The 19,512-nt window shown below is 45.0% G+C and overlaps 1 protein-coding gene across 1 annotated transcript in view; it reads right to left on the reverse strand.

Annotated features, from left to right (window-relative positions):
* The window catches only part of lrriq1 (leucine-rich repeats and IQ motif containing 1), a 38,612-nt gene extending 20,745 nt beyond the window's left edge, over positions 1-17,867 (reverse strand). The window contains 14 exon segments of the mRNA XM_042111064.1: positions 3,178-3,348; positions 7,676-7,769; positions 8,691-8,764; positions 10,098-10,225; positions 11,132-11,325; positions 12,119-12,269; positions 12,489-12,641; positions 13,971-15,296; positions 15,612-15,686; positions 16,160-16,377; positions 16,751-16,847; positions 17,037-17,143; positions 17,232-17,331; positions 17,422-17,867. Of these exon segments, the coding sequence (XP_041966998.1) occupies positions 3,178-3,348; positions 7,676-7,769; positions 8,691-8,764; positions 10,098-10,225; positions 11,132-11,325; positions 12,119-12,269; positions 12,489-12,641; positions 13,971-15,296; positions 15,612-15,686; positions 16,160-16,377; positions 16,751-16,847; positions 17,037-17,143; positions 17,232-17,331; positions 17,422-17,553 (3,020 nt within the window). The 5' untranslated portion in view covers positions 17,554-17,867.
* Between the last annotated feature and the right edge of the window lie 1,645 nt (positions 17,868-19,512).

Genomic DNA, 19,512 nt, shown 5'->3' on the forward strand with positions numbered 1-19,512 from the left:
TGTGCACTGGCCTCCATGACACACTTTGCAGGTTCCTGTCGTACACAATGCCTCTTTCAACTGGCCAGATAAGGGCCTCTACAAAGCCACCTCAATAGCGCGCTTATCAAGCTCTTAGCAACAGCTACTTCTGACCCGGCCTGGAGGCTGACCTCTCGGGCCAATCCTCCTCTAGCCCCAGGTACCCTGGTTGATCCGCACACAGAGACCCCGCTATTCAGCCGACCCCCAAGAAGGAGCGGAGGCGGCCAGAGGGGTCCAGACAGACAACAGACCCCCCAGTATCCGCTGCTTCTCCTCCGACCCTCTGGTTCACTATGGGGTCATAGTGAAAGTGCTGTCTGACCGAGAGGGAATGGGGAAAGTAATCCTATGTATTTCTGCCCATAGCATTACATTACACACAAGAAGAGGTACCAATCAGACGACTGTATTACAGAAGTGGATGAATGAATGAACGAATGACTGACTAGTGCACTAATCCAATTTCTTCATTAAATAAATGAATGTCAAATTGTCTTGGCTATCTAATATGGTCTCTTTAGAAAGCACAACATTATTGCAAGCAAGGAGAAAGTACTCCAAGACAAACACTAAAAATGAAAAGCTTACATAGACTCTCTGGTTAATGACTGGTAGTCAAATTACACATTAATGTTGGACATCCTTGTTATGCATTTATGAGTACACGGCACACTTACTCGCTCGACTATTTGCATTTCAAAGCAAGTGGTTCACTCTATAGGTGATGGCTGGAGAAGCCCATGGCTTTCAAGCAGCTGAGTGAACCTCAGTGTGATTGAGGCCGGGCTGGCTATGATGTGATATGATGTGATGTAACCAGAGCCATAGGCCCGGTCCCCTGGGGCCCGCCAAGGCGGTTGGATGCCGGGCAATCTGGCCGCCCGATCAGACCCGCCACACATCACACATGCAGGCTGCAGACTGCTCACCTTACTGAACCCCGGGGTTGACACCGGGTCGGGTCAGGAGTTAAATGGTGATGGTAAGGCGCAGCGCGGCCCCAAAAGAGCCATTGTCCACACAGCCAAAGGGTTAGTGGCTGGGAGGGGCATCTGTGTGTGTGTGTGTGTGTGTATGTGTGAATGTGAAAGTGTGTATGTGCGTGTGTGTGTTTGTGTGTGAATGTGAAAGTGTGCATGTGTGTGCATATGTGTGGCTGTGTGTGTGTGTGTGTATATGTGTGTGTGAGAGTGTGAAAGTGTGTGTGCATGCGTGTGTGTGTGTGTGTGTGTGTGTGTGGTGTGTGTGCATATACTGGGGTGTTTCTGGGGGCTTAGCCCAGTCCTCCGAGCCATGCAAGACCTCCGACTGAACCAGTTGGGGGTTCCACTCCCCCGCTGCTTTCATCCACGACGCAATATCATTTCACAAGGTCACGCCAACCAATGTCAAAACAGGCAGCAGTGATGGCTGTTTCATGTGTAGGTGGTCGGCCAGGCAGGGGGGCACTGTGGTATCTCCCTTGTATTGGCTAGAGGTGAAAACAGCCCCATGGCGCACAGTGTCCGTGCTCAGCAAAGACTGAAAACATCTTCGCCTACAGAGCCTTTTGGGTGTCCGGATTCTGCGGCCGACTCTGACCAAAGGCAAATATGGGCAGACTGCATAGGACTTGCAGCGGCAGGTCAAAGCGCCAAACTCATGGACTTATCTACAGTAAGTCCAAATACTTGTGCACAGTGTGCAGTGTTAAGTGCTACAGTTCATTTAAAAGATGACAATATGTCCAGTGAGTTGCCTGGATAAAGTCAAATGTCATGGCTGCTTCACCATGTGTGTGCAGTGAGTGCACTCCTTAGTACATTCAACAGACCAAATACAATACAAAAGGAAGACAAATGAAACACATTCACAGGGAGTCCGGGCTTCTGTGTTCGTGTGTTGTAGTACACCCCATAATTCTGTGCGTTTAGGAGTGAGATAAATGTTTAATGCTATATGTAAAGTTTGATTTTAGAATGTAGTATGTGTGGTACTGTAAGTGAAAATGCCCATGTGTAGTTTCCTGGTAAATTAGCGTCTTTACCTTTAGCCATTGTCCAGGGTAAGTGATGTTGTAAGCCTTCTGAATCAGTTTTACATTGTTTATGTGTTTCAATCAAATGACATTAGTCAAAGGGAAGCATCAGTATTGCTCCGTTACAACAATATTAATTGCTATAATTTGTGACATTTAAATTAATTTTTATCATTCAACTGTATAAGCTACTGACATTTCTGAAAGCTGGTAATTCAATCTATAAATACTGATGTATATGAAAATACCTATACATTAACATAAACATTAAATACATCCTGCTGGTGACCCAAACTAGTTTTTCAGTCGCACTTAAGATGTATTCGTCAAGACTACTCAGAAATACTCATTAAATTTACAGCTGCTTTCAACAACTAGTTAGGTTATGAGGCTTTTGGGAAACAGTCCATAGTGTCAATGGGCTGTACATCTATAAATCCATCTTTACCACTTAACATAAACATGCTTTAGGAAAACAAAATCCAGAAGGTAAGTCAACTGTGTGTTAATTTTACCAGCAAAGTAAAATAATATCATCCATCTCATATACTCACTAATAATTTGTATGACTGTGTGCATATTAGCTTTATTAGTTGTGTTAATTTTCCTATTTATTTTGTTCAATTCTACACTCCTCTTCACCCTGGCATGGATAATGAGTTAATATGTTATGCATATTTGATTTTAGGTAATGACATTTGGAGTAGCGTAAAGCCCAGCAAAGAAAAACAGCATTTCTTTTCAACCCTACTTTAGAAATACCAAGAACACACCAGTAGATAACTCTATTAAAGGAGACTCTAATAGAAGACAGCACAGAGCACATATAGCATACTTATGAGACCAACCTTTGATGAGTGTACTGGATTGTGCTATGGAATTCACTGCTGTTCAAATCATTCTCACCTGATCGCGGTGCGCTTGTGTTGTGTTGTGCTGTGCTGTGCACAACCACGTTGTGTACACTAGCAATCTCTGAGTGCTAGGTGCACAGGGTTGCACTGTGCTATGAAACTCGGCTGACCACTGTGTGTGTGTGTGTGTGTGTGTGTGTGTGTGTGTGTGTGTGTGTGTGTGTGTGTGTGTGTGTGTGTGTGTGTGTGTGTGTGTGTGCTTTGCTGTGTTACGAGCCTCACCTGATCTCTGCCCACTGTGTGCTCTGCAGGCAGAGGAGCTGCTGTTGCTGGGCCTGGCACAGAGCCTGGACGCTGCCCTCCAGGGGGAGGCTGGTCGGGGCCGACGGACAGGCTCCAGTCTCCTCTCCGTCCACCAGCAGCAGACCCGGCACAACGGCCAGCAGAGAGGACCTGAGGGAGAGCACCCAGACACATCCAATGACAGTTTCACCTTTCAAATTAGGTCAACACCACTTTCCATCTTGGAAAAGCAGAATTCTGTTCTATTATTACATTATCATATAGCCAAGGTTATGCATATACTGTATATCCAGACAGTCTCTGATTTAAAGTAATTAAATGATCTAAAATTATATTGACAATGAATCACTCAGTTGTAGCATAAAACTGGTTAAAATAACAGTGTATTTTCTGCAACGTGTGGCCCACTCATTACACACATTTGCATCTAGGCCTAAGTGGTTAGCCGGTCTGCTCAGGCTAGTGGCTAGACAGCACATGACATGAGTCACACTCTGTCATTCCACATTACTGCAGAGTTACAGAAAACAGGAACACAAACAGAAGGGTCTGCGGAATATATCTATGCATAGACCTTTTGAAAAATGTTTACTGTAAAAAAAAAACTTGACAAATTCTTCAACTGAAAACAAGAAACCCAGATATTTTTAGCATTATTTACCATCCCTTTCTAACAATAAGTTGGATGTTTTAATTACCTTACTTATAATACATAACCATTCAGAGTCATGCCCAACCCACATGTGTGAAATATTCCAATATTCAACAAGCAGCTAAATTCATAATGTTACTCTGCTCTGCTCCAATCACGCAATGCCCTCCACCAAACATCTATTTCCAGCCCTGGCTCTCTCCTCATGCTGGCTTCCATGGGAGAGTGCCGTATTTACATTCAACAGATGACATTGGTTAGGGATTGGGAATGAGAAACTATAATGAGTTTGACATTTCGGGCCCAGGAGAGTCAACAAAGAGTCGCTCTGGTCACGGAGAGAGGGGGTCTGGTCACAGTGCGCTGTTCTCAGGACAGAAGTATGTGATGACACGCAGTTTAGTTGAAGAGAGCAAACGGGCATTTGGGCTGCGGGCCAGAGATGAGGCTGCCAGTCAAGCAGGGCCCCTTTTGATTCTTTACTTAAAATGTTACGACTTCTGACTCAAAGTTGGCTGCTGGATGTGTGTGAGTGCGTGTGCGTGTGTGCGGGTGTGGGTGTGTGTGGTGTGTGTATGTATCAACGTGCCTGTGTGTGTGTGACCATCTTCTTATGTTTGTGTGTGTGTGTGTGTGTGTGTGTGTGTGTGTGTGTGTGTGTGTGTGTGTGTGTGTGTGTGTGTGTGTGTGTGTGAACCGTGTAAGCGGGTTTTGAGTCTAAGTAAGTTTGAGCATTTCTGCATTTCTGTGTGTATTTTATTTTAATGTGTTTGCGTATTTGTGGCATTTGCAACTCCCCATTGCAAGTCAGAGTGCAGTCGGCGGTAGGACATAAAGAGAGGTAAGTTGCCTCAGGCTGCTTTAGTGGACTAAAGAATGTGAAAAATCTGGCTGAAGAGCTAATCTCTCACTAAACACTATATGAGCTGATTCACAGAGACGAGCCCAATATAGACATTTCATTACATTGTCTATACTTAACTTATAAATTAAGTAGTACTAAAGAGTATTACTATTACTAATACTTATTAATCCCTATCACTTATACAATTACAAGAACATGATTGGCCCTATACATTTTCACAATAAAATCTAAAATCTATATAATGTCAAAATATAATAGCTAGTTGACATTTTCATAAATGTGCTTTATTAATTTGAGTAGTTCTTGAAAAGTATCATAACAAGCCTACATATTTTCTTATCCTTGCAGTGCAAATAAAAGCATTAATGTCAAAATATTACTATACAAATGTATTGAATATATTTTCTATATCCTATGTAGCATTTGAACACAATTGATCACTTCAAAGGCTACTACAGCTGTAATTGCACTAATTACATTTAGGACTGAGGACATCTACACTGAAGCCCTGCACATCACGCCAGACATGTTTGCTTTTATGGCAGTAGTCATTGCCTTTTCTTTAGTACCGGTAGTACACTATCCAGGTACATGCACACTGCTTCAGATTTAGCATCAGTAAGTACATGTGCGTGCGGCTAACAGCAGTCTCCTTGCTCTGCACTCAAAGGCAGAGCTGTGTGCTGTGTCCTGTCACACTAATGATGTTTTGATGCGGCCAAACTCCCGTCTGCTCCATGAGATGGCATTCTATTCCCCGTCTGCGGGCGTGTTTTCTGGCTGTCCATCCCCCAAAACAAACGCAAACCCAAATAAAGACGCAGGATCAAAGCTAGCGCCTGTTGCATGAGTCCATGACACACAAAGAGATATTTACCATTAAGTTCCAAGAGTATGAGCACAGCGATTGGCAGTGCCACGGTGAGGAAGTCAGGTCCTTTTTCTTTCAGAAAAATACATCACAATCCACAGGCTATTTAGGAAAGACAATACTTACCGGTAATTCACAAGACAACCGGGAACTAAATTGTTACTAAAATAAAACGTGTGCATGTGTGTGAGATCATGTGTATGTGTGTGTGTGTCTGTGTGTGCATGTGTGTCTATGTGTGTGTGTGTGTGTGTGTGTGTGTGTGTGTGTGTGTGTGTGTGTGTGTTTGCATGCGTGCACTGAAATTCAGTAGGGTAAGTTCAGTTTGTCCGCCTGTGCAGATAGGATGTTCCTCTTGGCCGTGGTGTAGCAGGTCCAGCTGTGTCCCTCCTCCCACCAGTGTAAGACCCGGCTCCATATTTCACTTAGTGAAAACTTCCCCGAAAACACAACTTTCTGGAGGGCTCCGATTAATCAGGCCAAAGCCCTGGCTCTTTCCCCCGAGCTTAACAGCTCAAACACAGTGTAATTCTTTCACATCCCCTTTGGTGTTTTAATTTAGCGGGTGTTATATCTGGCCCGGGATGAAAGAGCCGGGCTAGAGGGGGAGAAATGCGGGGACTAATTCCATTGGTGGCATTCAGGGTTAGACAAAGTTCAGTGGAATATTAAGACTAGGTCTGAGAGCACCGTGGATGCTCTCCTCCCTCCTAAACACCAGACGATGACTTCAGAAAGTCAAAAGAAGTATCGCAAACACACACACACACATACACACACACACAAAAGCTAATACAGACTCACATGAACCCTCCTTAACACAAATATCAGAATCATCAGCAACCTCACAGATGCTGGACATCAGATGGAGAGGAGGCTGCATTTTAAGGCGTTATGTGGGAGTGTGAAATAGCCTCTTAAATCACGGGTAAGACTGGGAGGTTACTGGGGGAAAACAAGACGAAAGAGAGAGAGAGACAGAGAGAGAGAGAGAGGGGGGGGGGGGGAGGGAGAGAGAGAGAGAGAGAGAGAGAGGGGGGGGGGAGAGAGAGAGAGAGAGGGGGGGGGGGGAGAGAGAGAGAGAGAGAGAGAGAGGGGGGGGAGAGAGAGAGAGAGAGGGGGGGGGGGGGGGGAGAGAGAGAGAGAGAGAGAGAGATAGCCTAGAGCGGTGTCTTTCAATAGCAGACCCGAGGCCCGTGCTTGTGCTCTTCTCCGTGTTTTCATTCCTCTAGGTTTGCATTTCTCCCTCTCCTCTCCTCTCCTCTCCTCTCCTTCATTCTCCCCCTCTCTCTCCCCTCCCTCACACACCACACACATACACACTCACCGCTCACCACACTGGACCGTTTCAGACAGACAAGTGCACATTTTTTGGCACTATCCGAGCAAGAACAAATTCACTCCGAAAATATTCACCTCCGCCACCGCCTCCCATCACGTCAATACTTTCGGAATTACGGCCACTTTAAGTCCACGTGTGCAAGGATGTCGGCAGATCGTTGGGTAATCCGATCGGGCCGACGGAGGTCCACGCGGCGGAGAGGGACAGTTGGGCAGGCGGGCGATTGGGCCCCCGGGACGGCGCAGTGTGGAGCGGAGCGAAACGGAGCGGCGAGAGGCACCAGGAAGCCATGCGTTAGACAGGAATGTTTATTCTGCCTTCCTCGTCTTATCCCTGTCCAGCCACGCCGGCCGCCTACGCGTCAGTCTCACGTTCTGTGACAAGTATGAAATTGTGGTGGCTTTGGCTGGAACACCCCGGGGCCCCGGTTCTACCTGGTGAGGCTCCAAAACAAACCGCTCCACCAGAGCGTCCACGTCAGAACCTCTCTGGACGTGTGTGTGTGGAACACTTTGAAGGGGGCCACCTGATTGGCTCGCTTCACAAAAGCACTGTTAGTCTGAACTCTCTTCCCTGCCGTATAGCTTCCTAAAGCACTGAATAAAACCGGGCACATGCCAGGACTGAGTTCAAAAGTCAGACACTGACTTCCCTACAGACTGATGAGTAGGCTGATGATGCATAAACATAGCTTACGGTAACATGAGTAGACCAAAGCCCACTCCGTGTTGAGAGCCGTTGCCTTACCTCCAGCTGGTGTCTCGCTGAAGAGGATTTCCAGTCAGGTTGAGCTGCTGCAGATGGGAGCATCGCTGAACACTCTCACAAACACTCTGCAGCTCTGTAATGCACACAGACACACACACACACACACACACACACACACACACATACACACACACACCACGGCATTAGCAAGTGGCAGGATACACAACACAATAGACCCATTTAGACAATCGTTAAACATTCTTTCTGCATTTTAGGAATTGTTAGTTGAGTTTCTGGCAGTCAGTCTTGTCAGTGGACCTACTACTTAAAGTTAATACTTGACATGAGCTAATGTGTTGCCTCACGACAAAACATGGGCTTGAAAAACTGTTAGTGCTGTGATACATATTCTGACATAACTAGTCAATAGAAGACAAATAAATCCAATGCTATAATGAAAACATGCAATTAAAACTATTTTGTTCTTGATCAACTGGACTGAAACACTTTATTTTATATTTATTTGTTTTTCTAAAAACAAAAAAGTGAGGGAAACAATTTGCTCCACTAATATGAATGAAAGTAATTTGCTCCACCAACATGAATGACATCTTTATTTTTGTTATCTATTTGTGATCAGTAAGCCATCAAAAATCATAAACCACACACAGCATTAGAGCGCAGCTTGTCAGATGTAGCGCTAATGCACTGAGTGCAACGAGTGGAAAGCAAATAAGCCTGTTGAGTGGGGGAGGAAATGAGGCTGAGAGAAGCATGAGGTAAGTACAGCATCACTCCCCGCACTCCACATGAACATCAGCACACGCACACAGGCCTGTCTCCATCAGACAGGCAGCACATAACTCAGCACACAGACCTCCTCTGTGACAGGCCAGCTGAGAGAGAGAGGGAGAGAGAGAGAGAGAGGGAGGGAGAGAGGGAGAGAGAGAGGGAGGGAGAGAAAGAGAGAGGGAGAGAGAGAAAGAAAGAGATAGAGAGGGAGAGAGAGGGAGAGAGAGAGAGAGAGAAGGAGGGAGGGAATGGGGAAACCCACCAGAGAGGCAGTTGTAACTGACATCCAGCGCGGTCAGAGAGATGAAGTCAGAGAGCAGAGGGAGCTGGGTCAGGCTGGAACACAGGGAGAGTCCATGTTAACATGTTAGCACTAATCACACAGAGACAGGGCCTGCCCCTAAAGAAGACACACACACATTGATACACCCAAGAATCTGGAGCCATCCAGACGGCCGAGAAAGCAGCCCCCACTGTGCTCATCCCTATCTGTTACAACCCACCAGGGTTCAGGCACTGGTTGGACATCTTCATTTATGGAGGTTCCATTTATGGATGGATTACCAAAGGTGTTCCTCCTATTAATTACTGAGAGGGATCATTCACACATTCAAAAGGGACACATAATGTACTGTATACATTTTCCTCACAAAAGGAGTTTGACAGCAGTGTTGTTTCTACACTATGGAACAGAATGGTAACACAATTCCTCTGGGTTATAGACATAGCCCTGGATAACTAGCTGATAAGTGATACCTGATAAGAAGACCTTACAAATCACTGGCTTTACGTCGTTCTCTAATACAGTGTAAAAATGATTGCCTGCACTGAAACAATGATGCATGATGCAGCCGACAGAGATCAGATCAAGATTCCTTTGAAAAAAGACGATTACTCATTCTCCTAGGCTGGAGCACACTCAAAATAGTGTCAGCGGCTAAGGACATTGCAACGCTTTGTTTTGTTTTGTTTTGTTTATATTTGGGTTTTTGCCCTTCTTCAGACAGGACAGTGATGAGTGACAGGAAGCGAGTGGGAGGGAGAGATGGGGTGGGATTGGGAGATGACCGTGGGATGGATTTGAGGCCACTTGGACCTGAATGTGGTATGGAGGCTGCTTGCACCAGATTTAAACAAAGTTCTATCTCGCCGCTACACTAAGTGGTGTGAAGTACTCATTTCTATATACAACTGAAAGAAATGCCCGTCCATTGAAAGAATCTTACTGATTTAATTTGATTGGTCAAAATGCCTGAAAGGTTCCTGTGATCACGTCATCCTGTTACGCTCTGGAAGTTGAACCAAGTCCAATTTGAACAAATGCTCTGCTCCCACGTCATGAGCATAATGCCAGTGGTGTGAACCAGTTCACTTCTGAGCCATACCAAACAGTGGAAAATCTATCGCTTTTGCTTATAATACTGCTGGTTAGTGTTATCCCCACCATAGAAACACCACAGGCTTATACACCCATGACCTTAAGATTTCTACTGCCTTTTATATCCAAATCCATGAGGCAATGCTTCCAAATATTCCAAAACAACATCATTGACATTGTAGAGACTGAATAAAAATACAGTAACATTCAGCATTTTGGCTGTGTCAATACTTAATCATGTCATCATTTAAAGAGTGAGGGCTGAATTAAGAGTTGGGTGTGTAGGCCTACCTGTTCTGGGCCATGTTGAGGCTGTGAAGCAGAGGCAACCAGCAGCTGGCCAGGCCCTCCAGGCAGGAGATGCTGTTGTCCTCCAGGCTCAGCTCTCCCAACAGCACATGATTCCTCAGACTGGGAGCCTGCAGGAGAGATGGGCCAACGGCACACCAGTCAGCAGGAGGAGGCAGGCAAACTCAGATGTCAATGTTGCTAATGTTGTTATACTATCACATAATAGCATTTCAGCTGTTGTGCAGATCTGTGGTGGTCTGCTAAGACTAGTCATATACCGGTACCATTGCTTTAGGTTTTATAGTTAGCCAGAAATAATCCCCCCAAAAAATCTAATTATTACAAGAAATGATGTGGCTTCTGATACACAGCACAGGGCACAAATTAGAACACTGAGTTGTCAGATTTTCCCATCCCTGGACACACACAATGCTGTCTGTCTCTCCATGAGCGAAGCTGCACATGTTCCTCCAGTCTGAGGTGGCAATTACCATGGTTCTGAGCCTAGTAACACTGAAGAGCACTCACAGGAGACTCATACGGGTTTAATAAGGCCTCAGGTCCCTGTACACACTCCTGACGACTGACTGACGAGTATAATTCAATTAAAATGGCGACAGGCGGCTTAATGGTGTGGCAGATCATTAGCGTTGAGAATGATTCTGTCCAGTGTTGACAAGGAATGTCATCATTGCATTGCAGCCTTTCCCACCAGGTTTAACATTTACTACAGTTAACAATGACAGTCTGCTGAAGATATTTATATCTGTCTTTGTGTTGGGGCTAAGCAACAAAAAGAGGGATTTACTACAATTGATTCAGATGTTTTCTGCTTTTGCTCAGTGTCAATACCCCAAATGTAAACAGGGTCAAAAAATAAACAGCATCGCTAAATTGATTGAAAAAGTACATTTAATTTCATTGCATCTAAAAGGAGGCTGTAATGAAATGTACAGTGGGTTCCCTTGCTGGTGTTGATACAGGGGTTCACTACTGAGTTATGCTGTTCCTACAGTGCTGGGACACTGTCATACCTCCATGAGGGTGTTTCCTGCCAGACGCAGTGTGCGGAGCAGGGCACAGTGGTCCAGCCCCTCGGCCTTGGTCAGGTGATTGTGCGACAGGTCTAGGTGCTGCAGCGTGAACGCCTCCGTCAGGCCACGGGTACTCGTGAGCTGGTTGTGATCGATCCACAAGCTCTGCAGCTTCTTCAAAGCCTCCAAGCCACCTTCAGACGCAACAACATTAACAAACATAAGAGGACGGACGTCAAGAAAATGCCAAAGGACGGCCAGAGTGAAAATGACATTCAGCCACAATTTGAATAGAAATTCGAGCTCTAATCCAGTTTGGGCTAGAGAGGCAAGACAAATCTCATAGGATGCAAAGGAGAGTAAATGGCATTTAGACCCATTTAACCTCTTCCTTATGAAATATTTATTCATGACTTAAGATAGGAGCCCAAACACTTCACACTAACCCAGTCCCATCTCAGTAAATATTGAATATTTTTTGAGACAGCGAAGGGAGTAGTATATTCGGGAAAAAGGCAAAGGTCTCCCCCAAGTGGGCAATAGGAGACACTCCCTCTCCTTGAGTGTCAGAAACAGTGCTGATAGGCTCCTTAGACCAGAGCTGAGAAACACACACAGTTCCCCAAACATTAATTCATTTAGTTATTAATTTACATATAAAATAAGTTATTTCCCTCACTGTAAAAGAGTATATATACTTATTACAGCATATTTGACATCAATTCAGAACATCAAAATTATTCCATGAGACTTTCACACTGTTAGTCCAGTTTTCCAGATCTCTGTGAGCTGTGATCAAATCTCAAGGCAGATTCAACATTTTAGCGTGAAACAGATTACATTATTACATTATCATACCATTACCTCAGCCTGTGCCAAAAACCCATCATATTACCAAACACGACTCTGAGGATCTCGGCTGTGCTAAATCTCTGGATTGTAAAGGTCGTGTGAATATGTTCCCAGGGATGGTGGACAGCTTCTCACCCAGTCGAGAGATACGGTTGTGGGAGAGCTGGAGCTCCACCAAGTCCACGGCTCCGTCCAGGCCGTGGATGGAGGTCAGCTGGTTCCTGCCCAGCCTCAGCACCTGGAGCTGGGCCAGGTCCCTACAGTCCACATACGTGATGGAATTTTCCTGGATGGGACAAAAGAACACTAAACCTCTCGCCATAATTTCAATTGAGTTTCCTCAGAGCTGTCACAGTCACACACACACACACACACACACACACACACACACGCACACACAGACACACACACACACACACACACACACACACAGGCACACACATGTATTGGTGCACATTGACAGGTAATGAGACGGCTCAGAAACTTATGTAGATGGGCTGTTCACCTGTACATCGACCTGCCTGAGCTGTGTGCAGGAGCTGAGTCCTTCCAGAGAGGTGAGGCCACAGCGCCGCAGACTGAGGGACTGCAGTTGACCGCAAGCAGTCAGAGTGGACAAATTGCAGCCCGGAAGGTCCTCCAGTATTACAGTAGTAACCTGTTATTAGAGCAGTGCATAAAACATGTAACATTATTAGTAACTAATGCAGTGCCCGTTCAAACATGCTATTCCTGAAGAAAACCTGTAGCCCAATTACATGCCCGCAGGCCTGCTTTAAAAATAGGATGATAGGGAAAAACATCATTCCAGCTAAGCATTCAATAATGAATACTGAATATTATATTAATAAATGTGCACTGCAACATTTTTTTACAAATCAAAATGACATAAGTCTACAGTAAAAGCTGCTTTGAGTCAAGGCTGTTTAGCCTATTGAATAACTTGATGATAGAAAAAACAAACCATTTTGTGGAATGATGCGTCATCATATGAAATTTACAACGAAACAATTTCTGGTAGCCTATAAGTGACATCATGATCTCGTTGTCTGTAGCTGTTTAAAATGACATAAACTTAAAGCTTTGAGTTAAGACTATATGTTTAGCCTATTAAATAACTAGATGATAGACTAAACCATGTTGTGGAATAATGCATCAATCATCATATGAAATTTGCAACAATGTGACTCAAAAACAGCCTCTGGTAGCCTATAAGTGACATCACGCTTTGTCTGCACTCGTTATCTGTAGCTGCTTTGCATGTAGAAACGCCCTTAAATTCGAGACCATTATCGCTCGTTTCAATTTGGGACCTTGCAGTCGAGATTGTTGTTTGTTCATTCAAAGTCTAAAGACCAAAGTAGCCTGGGAAATTCAAAGTGTCAGTTTCTTGCACATAATTTTTACGTCGTTTTGAAAGCCCTGCTTCTATCCTCTCTGGTAGCCTACAGTGCTGTATGAGAGGGGGAGGAGTAGAGCAGCGAAAGCCAATATGTGCTTCTTTTAAAAAAATATATTAAACAATATCTTTGCCATTTTTTATCCAAACAACGTCAAACTTTGCACTGCACTTACTCATGTCCGTAGTAAGACACCTGCCAAGTTTGAAATCAATCGGATGAACGTTTCAACAGATATGGGAATATAATCCAAACACACAGACAGGAGAGTGGCTACAGTAGAGCGGAGAAAGCCGATACAGTATATGCTTCTTTTACCGATGTCTTTAACAGCTTTTGCATTTCGTATCTAAACAACATCAAAGTTGGCACTGCACTTACTCATGCCTGTAGCAAGACACCTGCCAAGTTTGAAATCAATCGGATGAACGGTTTAACAGATATGAGACACACACAGACACACACAAACACACAGACAGAAGTTGTAATTTATAGATAGATAGAAGACAGTTGATTTTTTTGGAATATTTACAATAGAATCTACAACAGCTGTTTTAAAAGCATGAATGTGCCCCCTCCCTGATTACCTGTGTGAGGGAACTCCAGGCCCCTGACTGCAGCACCATGTCCACAGACAGAGGCGGCAGGCTGGGCTGCGGTGGCCTCCTGGCCCCTTTCCTCTTGGCCTGTGGCCCCAGGGCGCACTTCCTCCTGTTCTGCATGCAGAGCTTGGACCAGGGGATGCAGCTCAGCATCCAGGCCAGCCGCTTCTGCTCTGTGGTGTCGGGCAGGCACACAGGCCCAGCCTGCACAGTCTCAACAGTGCGGCCGCTCTGGGGACCAACAGACTGACTGTTCCCTGTGGGGCTGGGTTGATCCAGGTGACCGTTGGTTCCTCTCTGGTGCAGATTTGAAGTTTCTGGGGCAGTGCTGGAAGTACTGGCTTGGGACTCGTCACGCTTCAGATCATCAGAGCTCACCGGTGTTCTCTGCTCAACAGACTTCACATGCGTGTTCTCTGTCTCATGTTCCCTAGGCTTGTGTGTGTTCTGAATCTTCCTGTTCTCGTTCTCCTCCTCATTCTCCTCCTGCAGGGTTCTGCTGCCCTCTACTGCCTCACTGTTTTTTTCTTCTGCTGCCTTTACCCTCCTCTCCTCCTCCCTTTTTCTCTCTTCCTCTTTTCTTTTCATCTCCTTCTGAAGCTTTCTCTTTTTCTCCCCCTCTATTCTCTTTCTCTCTTCCTCCTCTTCTTCTCTTCTCTGCTTTTCTGCCTCTCTCCTTTTTCTCTCCTCTTCCTCCTTTCTCTTCTTCTCCTCTTCAAATTTCAGCTGTCTCTCTTTCTCTTCTTTTTGTTTTCTCCCCTCCTCCTCTTCCTCTTGTTTCTTCCTCTCCTCTGCTTCTTTCCTCCTTCTCTCCCCCTCCTCCTCCTCTCTTCTCCTCCTCTCCCCCTCCTCCGCTCTTCTCCTCTCCTCCTCCTCTCTTCTTCTCCTCTCCTCCTCCTCCTCTCTTATCCTCCTCTCCTCCTCGAGCCTCTTCTCATGTTCCAGTCTCTGCCGCTCCTCCTGTTTGGCCTTTTCATATGCCGCTCTCCTTCTCTCCTGCTCTTCCCTCTGGCGAGCCTTCTCCTCTTCTCTCCTCTTTTCCTCCGCCTCTCGCTCCCGGCGAAGTCTCTCTTCCCTCTCTCTCCTCTCCTCCTCCATCCTCCTCTGCTCCTCTTTTCTCCTCTCTTCCTCTCTCTTCCGGTTCAAGGCAGGCCTGGTCCAGCGCAGGGTGAGGAAGGTGCGGACGGCCGCCTGTATCTTTGTAGCAGCGCGCTGTCTCCTCTCCAGCTGCCTTCTCCTCTGCTCCTCTTGCACCTCCTCAAATACTCGTCTCTCCTCCTCCATTTGTTCCTCCAGCCTCTTGATGGCCTCCTTGGAAGATCAGTTAAACAATCAGTCAGACTACTCTGATCATCAAACTACCAGCAGTGTTTCCCATACATTGACTTATTTGTGGCGGCCCACCACAATATCAACATTGACCACCACACAATGATTTTCCAGGTTGTACTAAATTGTGCTTAAATCTGGTTCATCATAACCACGCTATGGTAATTTGTTAAAAACTGTTGAATTCAAGTTAATTCTGCAAACCTACCCCCACAAATAGAATTCAGTTCTGTGGGAAACACTGACCAGGATATTAAAATATTCACTATACACTACTGTTAACACAAGTTAACTCACTTTCTGATTGGCTAACTCCAGCTCCATTTTCACCTCTGTGAGTTCCTTGGTCTCCTCAACCTTTGTGTTCAGAAACTGTTGACAACAAATCATATGTGAACATGAAGTGCTCTTAAGTATTATCCACCTTACTTGTGAAACCCTAATTCCGTCCAGTTTTCATCTTCCACTTCCATCTTCACATCATCCATTTTGTTAACATAATAATTTTGTGCAGTCTCAGCAGGCTGACTAGAATATTCTTCAACTCATGTTTCTTTTGAAATGTTGACCATTCTGCACTCAATATGGATATTCACCGTCACATTAAAATCAATACAACACAGCTTCGGCCGGAAAAAGAAAAGCAGATTTCTGAATACTGAAGTGTCATGGCGACGGCCAATATTGGCTCACGAATATCGAGTTAGGAGTGCAACAATATAACTTCCTTATAAAACACATCTTTACAAAATTGGAAAACTATCCGTATGAACTCATCACTAAAACCTTTCTGATAATTCCTTTAGACTAATCTATGAGACAGCTTAATAGTACAACTCTCTCACCCGAGTGTCCTCATCTATCTTATTCAGTTCCTCTGCAAACTCCTTCTGCCTGCGCCTCCTCCTCTCCTCCTCCTCCTTCTCTTTGAGGAGGAGCTGTTCTCGTCCAGCTTCACGCGCCTCCCTCCTCTCCTCCTCCTCTTGCTTCAGCCTGCTCTCCAGGTCCTCGATTTGCAGCTGGAGCCTCTGCTCTGACTCCAGATACTCGTCAGGCTCACACACTGCCAATAGGAAGAGAATACAAATGTAACGTGGTGTTTGCTTCAGGTTGGTAAAGTGAAGGAAATCATCGGGCAAGAGTGAGTTGGCTAATAGTCTATGGCAAATGGTAATGTCTCAACTCAGTATTCAGCATAGGCTGATAGCCAATGGTAACAGGTTCTAATAGGCTCAAAATAGGCTGTAGCATAGGCTGTAATGTTTTAGCTCGGTATTCAGGACAGCATCACAAGACGAGAAAAGAAGATGTAAAAACGCCTGACATTAGGGGGCAATACAAATATACAAACACATACATTCAGCAGCAGCAATATAGGACATCTATGAACAGGTATTGCTATTTAGCATGATAGTCTCAGTGGTCAAAGACCTCACCTGCATTCCCATTCTGTGTTGTGGTACTGTCTTCTACTGCCATCTGGTGGTCCAATGCAGTGGGTTGGCCAAGTTGTTCCTCTAGCTCCGAAAGAATCTGCATTAATATTATACTCATTAGTTTAAAATGTTTCCATCAATAAACTGCCATTTCATTCTAAATTTAGTCTGCCATGGCATTTTAATGATGAGGAAAAACACTACTCTTCTTAATAATTTCTGCATCCAGCAAAAGTAATTGAGGCCTCTACCAATTAAGGTCAAAATTAATTAACATCCAACCTACTTTTTCTTTTAAAGCTACGGGGTCTTCATCAGCGCTAACTGCAAGATCCTTAAGAATATCTTCACTTTGACAGGAAACAACATAGGTCCCACTCCAAGATATCTCATCTAGGAAATCAAAAAAAATCTGGGTTCAATACACAGGTTATCTGGACTGTCTGCTCTGGGATGCACTGCAGACTATGCCAAGTCTTACTGTTCTCCTCTTGGTCCTCCTGGAGGTGTTTTTCAAAAACACTCATGCGGTCTCTAGCTGCTTCAAAATAAGTCAGCACTGACTCGGGCATGCCATCCGTCTGAAGACAAAAAACAAGACACAACCATGTCACAGAAGTCACGTTAATACATGGGTAATAAACCGTTTATAAATGAGCGGCTAAACTCACTTCAGAGTCACTGTCATCCTCTGGTAAGAGTAAAGTTAGGTCTTCTTCCGCATAATCATCCACATCACCCTCTGACAGATCCATCTTGTTCAATTCTTCATCGATAATTCTCTCGATTTCGTCAGCATCCATTTTGTAGAGCATTAATTAGTGTTAGGGCTGATAACAAAAACTCATTAACAACCTTTACACGTTTACAGCCAGGAAAGGTTAGATTGATTACATGTTTCCCATGGGATCAAGCCAAGCGTTTTGGTTAATAAGTTAGCTCTTGCTTAACTCTTCCTTCATAACGTACCTTCATACATTACCAAGTCAATTCTACCATCGCAATAAGAGTAAAAAGTGATAAACAGCTACTTGTTGGCAAGGTTAAAACGGTATCTTACTGTATCACGAGGCTGTGCTAAATCAGCTGGCTGACAGCTCCTGTTTGTCTGTCTCGGTTTGTCTTGTATGGAGTCACAGTTGCTATAGAAACACAAGCGAACCAGGTGGAGAGACAAGAGGGACATACTACGGAAGACTTGGGAAACGCAATTTCGATGTCGCCTTGTACCGAGAACGGACTTACTTAGCAGGCATTTGCTTCACAGATGTACAATTGTGTTGGGGTTTTTCATAAAAGCGAACTGATTTATAACCACAGACCGCATGCATAACTAATTGCTGGTTGAGACCAGAGCCGTATAGCTCTGGTCTCTGGTCTGGAATGTAGCTCTGGTTGAGACAGTGCGGCCTCTGGTGGAAGTAAATGAAAATGCAGTGAGAAACTGGTTGTAATAGCTGCATTAGAGTTAGGCTACAGTCATTGATTGGGGTTCACTACCACAGACCGTGCTGGTGCATGGTTTAGAGTAGGATGATCTGGAGTTGATGAACTGTGCCGCCCCATCAGCCTGCTGAGAGAGATGGACTCCCTGTGATGTCTGCGTTATTGAATATTTTGACAACCAGTAAAGTCAGTGCACATTTTTCTATTTGTTTGAATTGTACTGGCCAGCCAAAACAATTGGTGTATTAATAGTGTTAACAGGATAAGGAGGTGATGCACATATTGTATCATGGCTACTGGTGGCTGGACTGTTCTGCAGCTCTCAGGAACATATCAACAGTTCTCAAGACTGATTGCTTCAAATGGCATGTCTAGAAGTTGTGATAGCTGTCCATTGAAGGTTAGATGGCATGCATCCAGGAATAACTTCTAAGAAACATAACTCACAACAGTGCTAACACTTTTAGCAAAGGTCATTATGGGTGGTTGCCCAACTTCACTCACTGAGCCCCCTAGGCCTAGGGGATGTAGGGTGGGGAGGGCCTGATTTTTGTTGTTGAAGTCAAACAGACTGACTATGTTTCATTAGACCTCTAAGAAGCATTCACCAAGTTCAATTGCTCAAAAAGGCCCCATCAGCAAGCCTTGTCCACTCCAATTAGGGGAGAGCAGCATGCTACCCTTTGTCAGTGGGCAAGGAGTCCAGTGTTTTTTTGTCTGTGCCCACAGAAGCCAGACAGGGACCAGACGAGCAGAGGCTGCAGATTTACACAGCAGATTATAGCCGTCAAAGGCGGCTGGGCTCCCAACGCTGCGCCCGTTTGGATAGTGTCCCCGTGTTTGGACAGTCCAGGGTTTTTCTGTTACTCGACTGTAGCCGTTACTGGGCCCGAGCCCTCTAGGTCTTCTCCTCTCCCACTGGGTTTGCCTGAGGGTACTTTTTGGGAGCGGAAATGGCGTCGCCTGGCTTCGGAAGTTCTTTGGCAGTGGTAGGTGTCTGGCATTAGCTGTGTTATCAGACCTTGGCAGATATGAAAAGCATTTAAGGGGGTAATAGATACATAATACAAGGGCTCAAACCCCCAATTTGCTGTAGAAACCTGGCTGAACATGTAAAAATAGTTGCCTCAAAAAGTTTGAGTAGTGGTGAAAGTTGGCCACTTTCAATGGTGCTTAGATTCTGCCCATAGTCGTCTTTCAGTACAATACAATGTACTGCAAGTACAAAGTACTGCAAGACTGTAAATATCACCATAGAAGACCTTTATATTCAAAATGTTGCAGCATATGAAAAATTATGAATCAATAGCAGGCCC

Source organism: Alosa sapidissima, chromosome 11, assembly GCF_018492685.1.
Source record: "Alosa sapidissima isolate fAloSap1 chromosome 11, fAloSap1.pri, whole genome shotgun sequence".
Classification (NCBI taxonomy): domain Eukaryota; kingdom Metazoa; phylum Chordata; class Actinopteri; order Clupeiformes; family Clupeidae; genus Alosa; species Alosa sapidissima.